This window comes from Dromiciops gliroides, chromosome 2 (genome assembly GCF_019393635.1).
Source record: "Dromiciops gliroides isolate mDroGli1 chromosome 2, mDroGli1.pri, whole genome shotgun sequence".
NCBI lineage: Eukaryota > Metazoa > Chordata > Mammalia > Microbiotheria > Microbiotheriidae > Dromiciops > Dromiciops gliroides.
Genome location: NC_057862.1, coordinates 484333114 through 484346347, shown reverse-complemented (window position 1 = coordinate 484346347; position 13234 = coordinate 484333114). Strand labels below are relative to the sequence as shown.

Below are 13234 nucleotides of genomic sequence, written 5' to 3'. Positions count from 1 at the left end.
CCTGCAACTCGCACAACTTCCTGCTTCCAGGGCGGCGCATCCGGGTTACTTTAGTGGGGCTGCTGCTTGCGGCTCCTGCGGCTGCGGCTGCTTTGGCTTTGGCTTCTCTTGGGATCGCCGCATTCGCCTGGATCAGCTAGCCAGCGAGGAAGGGACTCCCCGCTCCAGAGGTGAGGCCTCCCTCGCCCCCACCTCCCTCCAGTGCCCATGGCTGCCAGTTCTGCAGGTATCCCCGAGAACAAATGGGATTCTTCCTCCACTTCGGGCCGAAGGTTGAGCCTTCACCGGCACTGGGTGACTGAGTGATCGACGGACAGACTGCCCAGGCCTGGGGGTGGGCATCTGCCCCCCCCCCCCGCTCCCGCCCCCGGGGCCCTGGTTGCTCTCGGTTGCGTTGTCTTGGTGGTCGGGTTACCCTGAGCTCCTGTCAGGCACGCTGGGTCTTCCTTGTCAGACTTCAGCCCCGTGATTTGGACTCCTCCCCCTCCTGTCGCCCCGAGTCCCAGTTTTGGGGATTGGGTGTCTCTCTTCCCTGTGGGAAAGGTTATCTTGGGAACCTCTCTAGCACGGCATCTGCAGGGCTGAGGGGAGGGGGAAGCTTACCATCTGCATGGTTCTGGGTACAGCTAGGAGGGGTAACAAGGGGTTTGCTACGAACTATTATCTAGGATTAGGGAGAAGAAAGATCTGAGTTCTAATTTGTGCTCTGCTGGGTAGCCTTGGAGCAAATCAATATAGTATAACTGTATTAATAAGCATCGACGGTTTGCACATTTTTCCAAAGCCCTCATTTTGTTTGTCTTTTGACCTACTTGTCTCACCTTTCTGGCCCGATCCTCTCATTAGAATGTAAACTACTTTTTTTTTTTTTTGGTAGGGATCTATTCTTGTTTTCATAGACCCAGAGGCTAGTTTACTGTCTAGCACTTAGGTGTCCCTTAATAAATACTTTTTGATCGCCTGATGCTCTCATCCATCTGGTGAGGTAGGTAATATTATTATCCCTTTTTTATTGTTGAGGAAACCAAGGTTCTATTAAGTGGCTTGCTAGGGCTGTTGTGCCAGAATTGTAATTCAAATCCAGATTTCTCTTGGCTCTTCACTTAGTCCACTGCACGATTCATTTTTAAAGTGGGTGTGATATCTGTTCTAGCCGTATTAATAACACTAAAATTTATATAATGCTTTTAGGTTTGCAAAGCACTTTATATATTTATATTGTTTGATCCTCAAATCAACCTAGTGAGGTAGGTGCTATTATTATCCTCATTTTACAAATGAGGCAACTGAGACTGAAAGGTTTAAGCAACTTGCCCAAAGTCAGTTACAAAGTTGCTGGGGCTGAATTCGAACTCCTGTCTTTCCAGCTCACCGCGTCTGGCATGCTATTTTACAATGCTATCTACCACCAAAAGATCAGATGGTGTGGGTGAAAGTACAGAACATGTTATGTATCATTGCTATTGGGGGTTCTTTGTTGTAGAATGTAATTCTTTTTAGATACTGTGTGCAAGTAGAAATTGTTACACAAGAATGATAATGTTACTTTATGGAAAACTTTTTGGGATTTAAAAAATGATTATATTGAAACAATAGTAAACATGATATCATAAAAAGTTTTGTTTTTCTTTTAACCCAATATTTGACACTTCTTACATATTGGAGTTTCTTGGATGTGCCTTTGCTTTTTAATGGTATTCATTTGGTAAATATGCTGACTTCACAGACATGGGCCAATTTAGTATGACTGAGGTAATGATATGCATGCAGTATTAAGACTCTAGTCAATACATTTTTAAACTATTATTAGGCATTATAGAAATTAACCTTTTCAGGCATCATCTTAACCAAGGCAAAATTGTTCCATTTTTCATTCTTATCACAGCCTTATAGAAAGGCTGATGATGAAAGTTAATAAGTATATTATGGTTTCTATAAAACAAATACATACTCCCCTAGATGCCTTGTATTTTGTTTTAGACCCTTGGCATCAGTAACTTGTTTTAAATTAATAATTGGAGTTGTTTTAATTTGTGCCATATCTTTTTCTCATGTTTATTTTTCCAGCCTTCTTTGCTTTAACAAGTTGGTGGTCTGATGCTACACAGACAGCTGATTGAGGAATGACTCCCATATCAGTAAGGAGTCATTGCCTGTGTGTTAAAATATAATTAATTAATTTTTGTGATGTTATTCAGTGCTCTCCATGTCCAGGCCTTCTCAGTCTTTAATAAAGTATATTCATGAAGTGCAGGCATGAAGCTTCTAGAGAGTCAACAAGTTTTTGATCTCTCAAGTGTTTTACTCCTTAACCATACTTTCTAACAGATTATTCACTGTCGATAAGTCAAACAATTCACAAACATTTAGTAAGCACCTTCTATGTGCCAAGTACTGGGAACAAAAGACAAAATGTCTTAAAGAGCTTACATTCCAGTAGGACTGGGTTTAGGGGTGGGAAATGTATTTACAAAGAAAATACAAAGTAATTTGGGGGAGGCACTAGCAGTTGGAGGGGGGAATTGAGAAAGGCCTCATCTATGAGGTGGCACTTAAACTGAATCTTGGTAGAAGCTCAGGCTTCTAAGAGGTGAAGGTAACAAGGGAGTTCATTCCAGGCATAGAGAACAGCCTGAGCAAAGGCATGGAAATGGGAAATAGATTGTTGTGTAGCAGGAACTGAAAGTTGATCAGTTTGGTTGGAATGTAGAGTACATGAACTATGGTCTATACAAGACTCATGAAATTCTCCTTTTGGGCTCTCCTCTATCTTTATATGTATGGATTCAACGCCTTAGCATACTGTGATCACATAAATCCTATACAGTATGTACCATTTTCATCTATCCATCTTCCCAACCTATTCCTGCTTTGTCCTCTCAGATCTTCAGATATATGGTAATGTTCTCCAACCACAGAAACTCCATGGAATGGAATAAGGTGTGTTTCAGGGTCATGGATTGTAAACAAGGAAAAGAAGTGAGAGAAATCAATCTCCCCTCCTCCTCCTCATTCCAGTAGGATTTACAATAGCTGATAGTCTTGGCACTCAGACCATTGTGGTTCATTGTGACTCTTGTCTCCATCTCTGCTCTAGGATCAGAATTGGCTCCACATTGCTGATCTCCAGAAATTGCCTTCACTGGCGGTGCAAAAAAAATGTGGTGGTGCCTACCTTTGCATTGAAGTCACTAAATATCAAAGTATATGTTGATTTAATTTAGCTCTTTATAGGATTTCTTTATTACTTCATCCCTCTGCAGGAGATGTTGACACAGAAGCCATAGTCATTTTCATGGTACTGTTTTTGCAAATACTTTTCATAAGCACTTAGTTCAATAGGAGGTGACCAAATAAATACCCCATGAAATGGCATTTCTTGTTGCCTTTGGGCATACCATAAAATCAACTTCTCAAGTTCTTTTGTTTATCTTTCTAAGGTTTTAAAAAGATTAGTAAATCAAGGATATGTGATGATATTTAGACACCAGTCAGAAATAGTTCCCTATGCCTGTGATCATGCCATTTTCCCATTGCCCAGCTCAAAAACCTCTAGGAGGTATAATCGAAACTATTTCACCTATCCCTCTTTACAGAGTCTGGCTTTACCCTACCTTTTCAGCTTTGTTTCACATTACTTTTCTTCATGTACTCAATATTCTCACTATATCAGATTACAAACTGTTTACTCAGCATGACATTTGCTTTCACATATTCATATAAGCAGTACCTTGTATGTCAAATAGGTTCCCCCTTCATTTCTGTTTCTCAGAATAATTAAAGTTTTGGCTCATGCCTTAGGGACCACTGTTTTCTGTGAAGTCTTTTCTGCTCCTACCAGCTGAAAGTGTTTTCTACCTCTTCAAACATTCCTAGACAACTTTTTCTTTGTCTAGATGTCCTATTCTGCATGACATTCTACTTTGTGTTAAACTTATCAGTTTAACTTGTTGCATTTATCTTGAAGGCAAACACTGTGTTGTCTTTCATTTTTGATACATAGACTCCTGGCAGAGTGTCTCACATTTGGACACTTAAATAATGTTTGTTATATTGTTTAATTTGTTAAATTTCTGTATAAATCATTGTCTGTTAAAACTCTATGTTCTGAGGTATGGTTTATTTAAATGATTTTATATATCAAAGATCTTTGCCAAGAGTCCCTTCCATATTTTAGGATTTGCTTCTTTATAAAAATAAATTTATTGATATATTTGTTTTATGTCACTGACATTTCTTAGCATTTCCTTCCTTCCATCCCCCCCAGAGAGTGATACTTTAATAAAAAAAATTAAAAAGTGAGCAAAGAACAAGTCATCAAAACTAACCAAGATATTTAAAAAATTAACATTACTTACATCATTCCACAGCCATAGACCCCTGTGTCTACATTGAAATGAAATGAGGTGCTTTCTCAAATCTCTTTGGGTCAAGCCTGGTCATTATAATTTTGTGGCATTCAGTTAATTGTTTTTTTATTCTTTCCATTTATATTATTGTAGTTATGTATGGTTTTTTTTTTGTTTTGCTTACTTCACTCAGTATCAGTTCATAAAAGTTTTCCCATGCTTCTCTGTATTAATCATAGTCATCATTTCTTAGTAATATTCTGTTGCATTAATGTACACAATTTATTTAGCCATTCTTTAGTTGAAAGATATCCACTTTGTTTCTAGTTTTTCACAACTTCAAGAAATAATGCTATAAATATTTTGCTCTGTGTAATTTTTGTCACTGACCTTGGGTCATATGCACATCAGCCAAATCTCTGTGTGAAAGACTATTTTACCTACTTTCTTTGCATGATTCCAAATTATTTCCCAGAATGGTTGGACCAATTTTCAGCTCCACCACTGCATTATTGTATCTGTCTTTGTTTTTTGGGGGGGGTGGGGGGGTGGGGCAATGGGGGTCAAGTGACTTGCCCAGGGTCACATAGCTAGTAAGTGTGAAGTGTCTGAGACTGGATTTGAACTCAGGTCCTCCTGAATCCAGGGCCAGTGCTCTTTCCACTGCGCCACCTAGCTGCCCCTGTATCTATCTTAACATAGATCCATCAGCATTAACTATTCCCTTCTTTGTAATTTTTTTCCAGTTTGTTAGATATGAGGTGAAAAACCAGGGGTGTTTTCATTTTCATTTCTCTTATTTGTCATTTGGAACATTCTTTAACATGGTTGCTATTAGTTTGCAATTCTTTTAAGAATTCTTTGTTCATATTCTTTGACCTCTTACCTAGTGGGGAAAGTAATTACTTCTTATTTTTAAGCACTTAAACTTTATTTAGCTTTTCATTAAAAGCTTATTGAAAAAGAAATGTTTAACTGTTTTTAGGTAAGGCACGCACATTGTGATTCAAGAATTTCGCCAGTAATGGAGTTGGCACATAGTTTATTACTAAATGAAGAAGCTTTGGCCCAAATTACTGAAGCAAAGAGGCCTGTCTTTATCTTTGAATGGTTGCGATTTCTTGACAAAGTCCTGGTGGCTGCTAATAAGGTATGGTTTTTCTATTTGCATGACCAAGAAAGGAAGATTTATTTTAGGAAATATGGGATATGAACTCAGTTAACTTGGTACTCTTTCTGAAGCTTACAGTTTTTGTTGATGCTTGTGTAATATATCATATTTCTGAGTGTCTTAGGTTTTTAATATTAGTTGTTTTATTGGTAAAAAATAGTAAGACTATATATTCAACTAAAAATGATGTTATTTGATTTTTTGTGTGTGTGATAGACCGATGTGAAGGAAAAACAGAAGAAGCTTGTTGAACAACTCACTGGATTAATAAGTAGTTCTCCTGGCCCTCCAACAAGGAAATTATTAGCTAAAAATCTTGCAGCTCTTTATAGCATTGGAGATACTTTCACTGTTTTTCAAACTCTTGACAAATGTAATGATATTATTAAAAATAAAGATGACACTGCAGCCTATTTGCCAACCAAATTGTAAGTACTTATTTTGATATAAACCAATGCAGAATAGTCATTCTTCTCTTACTTGTCATAATATGACTTCATTTTTAAAAAAATACTATCAATTGTATTCTAGATTCTGGGTCTCTAAATGGTTTGCCTTTTGCAGAATATACTAAGAGTAATTTCTTCCCATGATCCAGATGCTATATAGGTATATGTCATATAGGATTGCCCTAGCAAGTATTTAACAATTATATCAGTACAATTTAAAAATAAATTTTCATCACAAACAATAAAAATTTCAACAAATACAAACAAGCCAAAGTAAGAAATGGAGTGCCAAAAAACAAAATTAAATTATTTGCATTTTGATTAGACAAAAAATGAACTTTTGTATTACATGTAGTTGTCAATGTGTATATTTTTCTATTTTATAGTGCATTGTTTCATAAAAACCTTTTCATTTTTATGCCATTAATATTTGTCATTTCTGATACAGTAATGTTCTATTACATTAGTATACTGTACTGTATATAGTCATTTCCCATTTGTTATACATCAAGGCCTGAAAATAGTTTTTCATATGTACTGTTGCCAAGTTACATTTTCCTCTAGTGATTTTTAAAAATTTAAATGCAAGTTTCAGCCTGTTGAGATAATTTTTAATCATGATTCTGCCATGCAGCTTTTTAGCCATTTCTCCTATCTTTGTGTTATCAGTCTGTTAGGTAAATTTGCTTTCTAGATGTAATTCTTTGAAAAAATTGAAGCATTTGACAGAACCAAGGACAGCAACATTTGGCATTGTACCTACAACATCCTTCCAGATTGATGCCACTCACTCATTAATATTTGGATATTATTTTCAATTAGTTGCAAATCTGAACCTGCATTTTATTCCTTTTTATGTAAAAGGATATAAAAATTCATCAAATCATTTAAAAAAATCAAATAACCTATGTCATTGTCATTCTCTTTCTACTTTACTAGTAACCCTTTATTGCACCCCCATTCCCAAATGAATTTATTCTGACATGACTTTTTTTTCTTAGTGATCACGTTATGCTTTTTGTTTTTTGTTTTTTGGTTTTTTTTTAGTGAGGCAATTGGGGTTAAGTGACTTGCCCAGGGTCACACAGCTAGTAAGTGTTAAGTGTCTGAGGCCAGACTTGAACTCAGGTACTCCTGACTCCAGGGCCAGTGCTCTATCCACTGTGCCACCTAGCTGTCCCTACATGTTATGCTTTTCTAAATGCTTACAAATAATCTGTTTAGAAATAGCCTAGAGGGGCGGCTAGGTGGCGCAGTGGATAGAGCACCTGCCCTGGATTCAGGAGTACCTGAGTTCAAATCCGGCCTCAGACAAGAAATAGCCTAGAATTTTTCTGAAAATTTACATAATGTTTATTATTCTGTAACTTGGCAAATCTATCTTTGCCCCCTTTTTTGACTGAGACATTTTCCCATCTGAAGTATAAAGATATTGCTCTAATTCTCTGTGATTTTTTTCCCCCTGTGATTTCTTGATGATTCCTTGTAATACTTATGTGGCTACTCATTAGCCAAATATGTAATGTATCCTGTTTTCTTACTCTTACTTTACATATTTGGGGCATGTATGATCTCTTTACTTTGTTCTACCTTTTTCAGATTGAAAAGATTTATCTCTGTTGAACTTATTGCCTTTCTTCTCTCTTCAGCCTTGATCCCCTTATCATTAATGAACATCCCTCTTACTCCTCATATAACAATTTTTTTTGCACTTACAATGTACTTATTACAATTGTGTGTGTGTGTATGTGTGTGTGTGTGTGTGTGTATTGTGTATGCGTAATCACCTTCCAAAATTGTAAGCTCCATGAGGGCAAGATTTATATCATATCTAAACTTTATCTCATCCAGGATCTAGTGCAGTAACAAAATACATTCAATGTTTATTGAATTGAATTGAATTTTAGACTTTAGCCTTCCTGATTTTTTCCAACCAGCATCAACAGATAACAAGTATCTACTTCCCCTGCCCTGAAGGCAGAGATATCTGGATATTGATGGCTCCCTGTTGTGGATGCAGCTGACATGTTGTTTTTCTTACTAAAGTATCAGTTTCATTCCTTCCATAATAATACATCTCTCATGGCATCTTTTATGCCACTCCTTATACTTAAATGAACATTGGTAATATAATATACTACAGGATATTTATACTGGCAGTGCATCTTTCCATTGCTTTTTGGGTCACCTAAAATGATTGTGAAGTAGGAGAAGAACAATGGACTTATTATCAAAAGATCTGGGTTTGGATCTTGGGTTTACTACTTATTTAACTGTGCTACCCTAGACAATTCACATAACTTCTGAGGGCCTAGTTTTTGACATTTGTAAAATTAGATGGTTAGATAATCTCTAAAGTTAATTCTAACACTAACACTATGTGATTACAAGCTTTCTGTTACTTCCATTTTGCCAAGTAGTCATTCTTGGTTGATCAAGATTGAATTTAGAATTTCCATCCTTGCTTGCTGTATTTGAGATATGGAATTATTAGCAAAGTAAAGCAAGAATTTATGAAGTGCTAGTTTCAGTAGAATTATATTTTTTGCAGATATAGGTACACCTGTTAAGTCCATAGCTTACATCAATACCAGTGTTGTGGCATGGAATACAGGTGTTCTGTCTAGACTACATCTCTGCTCAATTAAAGTCTTCCCTGACATTGGCACTTATATTCTCTACTTTGTTAGAAACTTGTTCTTTAATATTTTAGAACATGACCCAACAATTCAGATTCTTCTCAATCATTGTTTATGTAAAATAGCTTGTATTGTGACCTCTTCTGAAGTCAGGATGATTTATGAAAGAAGAAATCAAAATATCTCCTGAGTTGCTAAGTTCTTTAATTTCCTATCTAAGGGGGCAGCTAGGTGGCACAGTGGATAAAGCACTGGCCCTGGATTCAGGATGACCTGAGTTCAAATCCAGTCTCAGACACTTGGCACTTACTAGTTGTGTGATCTTGGGCAAATCACTTAACCCTCGTTGCCCCACCAAAAAAATAAAATAAATAAATAAATAGCCTATCTAAACTTTAAAGTCCCTATGGGTATATTACACATTCTTTCTTTTATTGGGTCACATGTGAATCAGGAGACTTGGGGAAAAAAATAGTTTTAATGAGTCTTACTAGACATTCAGATATATCTTGTGAACTCACTCCAGGAAGATATCCTATTTTCTCATTTGCCATTTTGTATTTTTACAAAACTTCCTCCACATTTCATGGTTAGGGACTTTTCAACAATTGCTGTGCACTTAAAACTTCTGGGTATAGCAATAGGATTCTTTTTACTTCCTCCTGAGACTATGCATGGCAATCAGGACATTTCTTATTCTCTTATAAGTTATTATTCGTTATAGTTACCTTCTTTGTTTATTTTTTTAATTCCCTACTGGAGCACTGAGAGTGTGTATAAATTGTTATCTGATCTCTGCCTCTATTCCATTATAAGCACATACATAGTAGACCTTTGATTAATGTTTGCGGTTTGAAATTTATTGACCAGAGATGTAATGTAGTTATCATTGCTTGCTAAATCAAACATTTTTGAAAATATGAGTTTTATTAATGATAATTGTCATACTAATGAAAGCTCAAGAGTATTAAAAGTGAGTCCAGACCTGGAACAGTCCAAATTGATTTTAAAGATGAGAACTTTATTTAATAAAACTGTATGAAGTTGTCCTTTTAACTTGAATGTTGGGCAGTTGAAATGGTTTTAAAGGTAGAATATCACTTCTTATAGGGCTGCAGTAGCATGTGTTGGGGCATTTTATGAAAAAATGGGGAGGATGTTAGGAAGTGCATTTCCAGAAACAGTTAACAATCTTTTGAAGTCTCTGAAAAGTGCAGAGGTAAGTTAAAGAATAAGTTACATATATGTGTATATATGTTTTGTTTGTGAGAATTAATCTGGTTTAAGTAGATAATAATTTGCCTAATATCTGTATAACTAGAGAATTTAGCTGTTTAGTAAGGAGCAATTCATAATTAACTTTCAAGGCAATAGAAAATTTCCTATATATATTCTATCACTTCAGATTTAATGTAAATAGGAGAAAGATCCTTGTTCCATGGGAAGAAGCAACATGTTCCACTAATTTTGTGGAGCCATGAATTCTTGGGGGACCTTATATCTGTTTTTGTCATATCTACATAAAGTCCTGTGCTAGCAACAAGACTTTTGTCAAATAGTGACTATGTGAAGAGAAACCCATAATTTTCTAAAGGACCTTAGAAAATACCCATTCTCAACTACCTCTTGTAATCAACCACGAGGCCTATGAATAATCTGGGTCAAGAGCAAACCTTTTCCTAACAAATTATAGGTGATGAGCTTTGTTGTCCCCTTTAGGTGTTCTTCATTGATTTTTCTTAAGTATTTCTCATTCATCTTGTAAAAGTGTGATGTCTTGCCCTTGGAAATATAAAATACATATATGAACAATTACACCCTCAGATTAATCTTTATGTTTTATTACCTTGCCCTTTCAAATAAGGTCATGGTAGATTTTATTTTTAGATGAGCCTGAAGAGTACTGTGCGGATTAAATAGAAAACTTGAGTTAAATATTTGACTTAATTTCATCCTATTTTCCAGCTAAAACCCATTTTATTAATGTTAAATCATTGTTGTCGATTTTCAAGGATTCATTTTCTGAATAATCATTGCTTAAAATTTAGAACTGTGTTTTCTAGGGGCAACTAGATGGCACAGTGGGTAAAGCACTAGTCCTGGGTTCAGGAGGACCTAAGTTAAAAAATGGCCTCAGACACTTGATACTTACTAGCTGTATGACCCTGGGCAAGTCACTTAACCCTCATTGCCCTGTCCCTCCCCCCCCCCCAAAAAAAAAAAACTTAGATCTGCCTTACGGAAATAGCAGTTCTGAAAAAATGTTGCTACTAGTAGTATTTTTTTCATACAAAATAATAAACATAAAGTTATGTAGTAAAAACATTTATCTGTAGCATTTTTTGTACCAGTCATTAAAATAGCCTCAATTTTCTTCCATTTTGCTCCAGAATTTCTTTATCCTCTATCTGTTTATTCTGGAGATATTTTGTATTTTCATAATGCTGGACTGGAATTAGTAGTTGCGATCAATAGAAATAATACTCAGAAGGTTATATGACCATATTCTTTGGTTAACACTCATTTAGAGGTATCTTTAGAAACAGTAGTAAGGATTTGGTGTGATGTTCTTGCTTAATTTAAGAATTTGTTTGCTGGTTTTTAATTTTTTTTTTCTATGCACATATACAGTCTCAAGGCCGAAGTGAAATCTTAATGAGTTTACAAAAAGTTCTAAATGGGTTGGGTGGTGCTGCAGCTTCCTGTCACCGTGATATTTATAAGAATGCAAGATCTCTGCTAAGTGACAGATCTATGGCTGTTAGGTGTGCAGTTGCTAAAGTGAGTACTTTATTAACTTCAATTTGATTATCTTATTAATGTGGGAATTTCTTCCTTCAGTGCACTTGGAAACCTATTAATGCCTTCTCATCCTGTGTTATTGTTATTCTTATCCATCCTCAAGTTATCCATCAAGAATCTACCTTGCTTTGGTCATTTTTATAATAATATTTATATAATAATTATATGATAATATAATTTGTAAATCATGCTTCTTATTTTGTTTGTCCTCAGAGAATCAACTAAAAAACTACTAGAAATTATTAGTAACTTTAGCAAAGTTACAAGATATTAAATAAACCCACATGAATCATCAGCATTTCTATTTATTACCAACAAAGTCCAGCAGCAACAGATAAATTCCATTTAAAATAGCTGTAGACAATATACAATACTTGAGAGTTTGCCTGCCAAGACAAACTCAGGAATTATAGGTACACAACTATAAAATACTTTTCACACAAATAAAGTCAGATCTAAACAATCGGAAAAATAATTGCTCATGGGTAGGCCAAGCCAATATAATAAAAATGTTAATCCTACCTAAATATTTTATAGAGCTAGAAAAAATAATAACAATTCATTTGGAAGAACAAAAGCTCAAGGATATCAAGGGAATCAATGAAAAGAAATATGAAAGAAGGTAGTCTAGCAGTACCAGATTTCAAACTGTACCATGGTAATTACCAAAACAATTTGGTACTGGCTAAGAAATAGAGTGGTGGATCAGTGGAATAGAATAGGTGCAAATTATACTATAGTAAATGAGTATAGTAATCTAGTATATAGAAAAAACCCCAAAGATCCAAGCTTTGGGGTAAAAACTCATTATTTGACAAAAACTGCTGGGAAAACTGGAAAACAGTAAGGCATAAACTAGGTATAGACCAACATCTCATAATGTATACTAAAATAAGGTCAAGATGGGTACATGATTTACACATAAAGGGTGATGCCAGAAGCAAATTAAAAGAGCATGGAATAGTTTATCTGTCAGATTTATGGATGGGAAGAATTTTGGGCCAAAGAAGATATAGAGAACATTACAAAATATAAAAAAGATAATTTTGATTACATAACATTTGAAAGCTTTTTCACAAACAAAACCAATGCAACCAAAATTATAAGGAAAGCAGAAAACTAGGAAAGAATTTTTATAACAGTTATCTCTGATAAAGGCTTCATTTCTCAAATATATAGAGAACTGAGTTAAATTTATAAAAATACAAGTTATTCCCCAATTGAGAAATGTTCAAAGGATATGAACAGGCAGTTTTCAGACAAAGGAATCAAAGCTATCTATAGCCATATGTTTGTCTTCAGAGTAATTTGTACTTATTTTCTTAGGGTGTTAAATATGAGACCAGAGATGTTAAAATATTTTTAAGTTGGTTTATTTCATACTTTTGTTGAGTATGATACTTTTAAAAGAATAACCAATTGGGGCAGCTAGGTGGCACAGTGGATAAAGCACTGGCCCTGAATTCAGGAGGACCTGAGTTCAAATTCGACCTCAGACCCTTGCTAGCTTTGTGACCCTGGCCAAGCCACTTAACCCTCATTGCCCTGCCCTCTCCCCCCAAAAAGAATAACCAATCAAAAAATAAGTGAGCACCTTTAATATGCCCAAAACTAAGATGTATCGACAGTAATGAAGAATTATACCTATGTTATTTTTTTAAAAGTGACTTGCAGAATTCCAAATTTATATTTTTATATTCTCAACCCAAAGAATTCTATACAGAATTAAAATGTATGCCTAAGAACTTAAAATCTTATAAAAATTAATGTTGAAATTATCTTTATATGTAATTGGAAAAAATAAAATGCTATTAAAATTTTTTA

The 13234-nt window shown here is 35.2% G+C and overlaps 1 protein-coding gene across 2 annotated transcripts in view; it reads left to right on the top strand.

Annotated features, from left to right (window-relative positions):
- The first annotated feature begins 21 nt into the window (after window positions 1-21).
- HEATR5B (HEAT repeat containing 5B) overlaps window positions 22-13234 on the top strand; it is a 132339-nt gene continuing 119126 nt past the window's right edge. Inside the window, exons 1-6 of one of the 2 annotated variants that reach the window (XM_043982841.1) lie at window positions 55-170; window positions 2068-2138; window positions 5335-5499; window positions 5737-5948; window positions 9719-9827; window positions 11240-11389. In XM_043982841.1, coding sequence (XP_043838776.1) covers window positions 2124-2138; window positions 5335-5499; window positions 5737-5948; window positions 9719-9827; window positions 11240-11389 — 651 coding nt within the window. In that variant the 5' untranslated portion in view covers window positions 55-170; window positions 2068-2123. Of the gene's footprint in view, window positions 171-2067; window positions 2139-5334; window positions 5500-5736; window positions 5949-9718; window positions 9828-11239; window positions 11390-13234 lie in introns of both variants that reach the window. The other variant, XM_043982842.1, reaches the window with a different exon arrangement.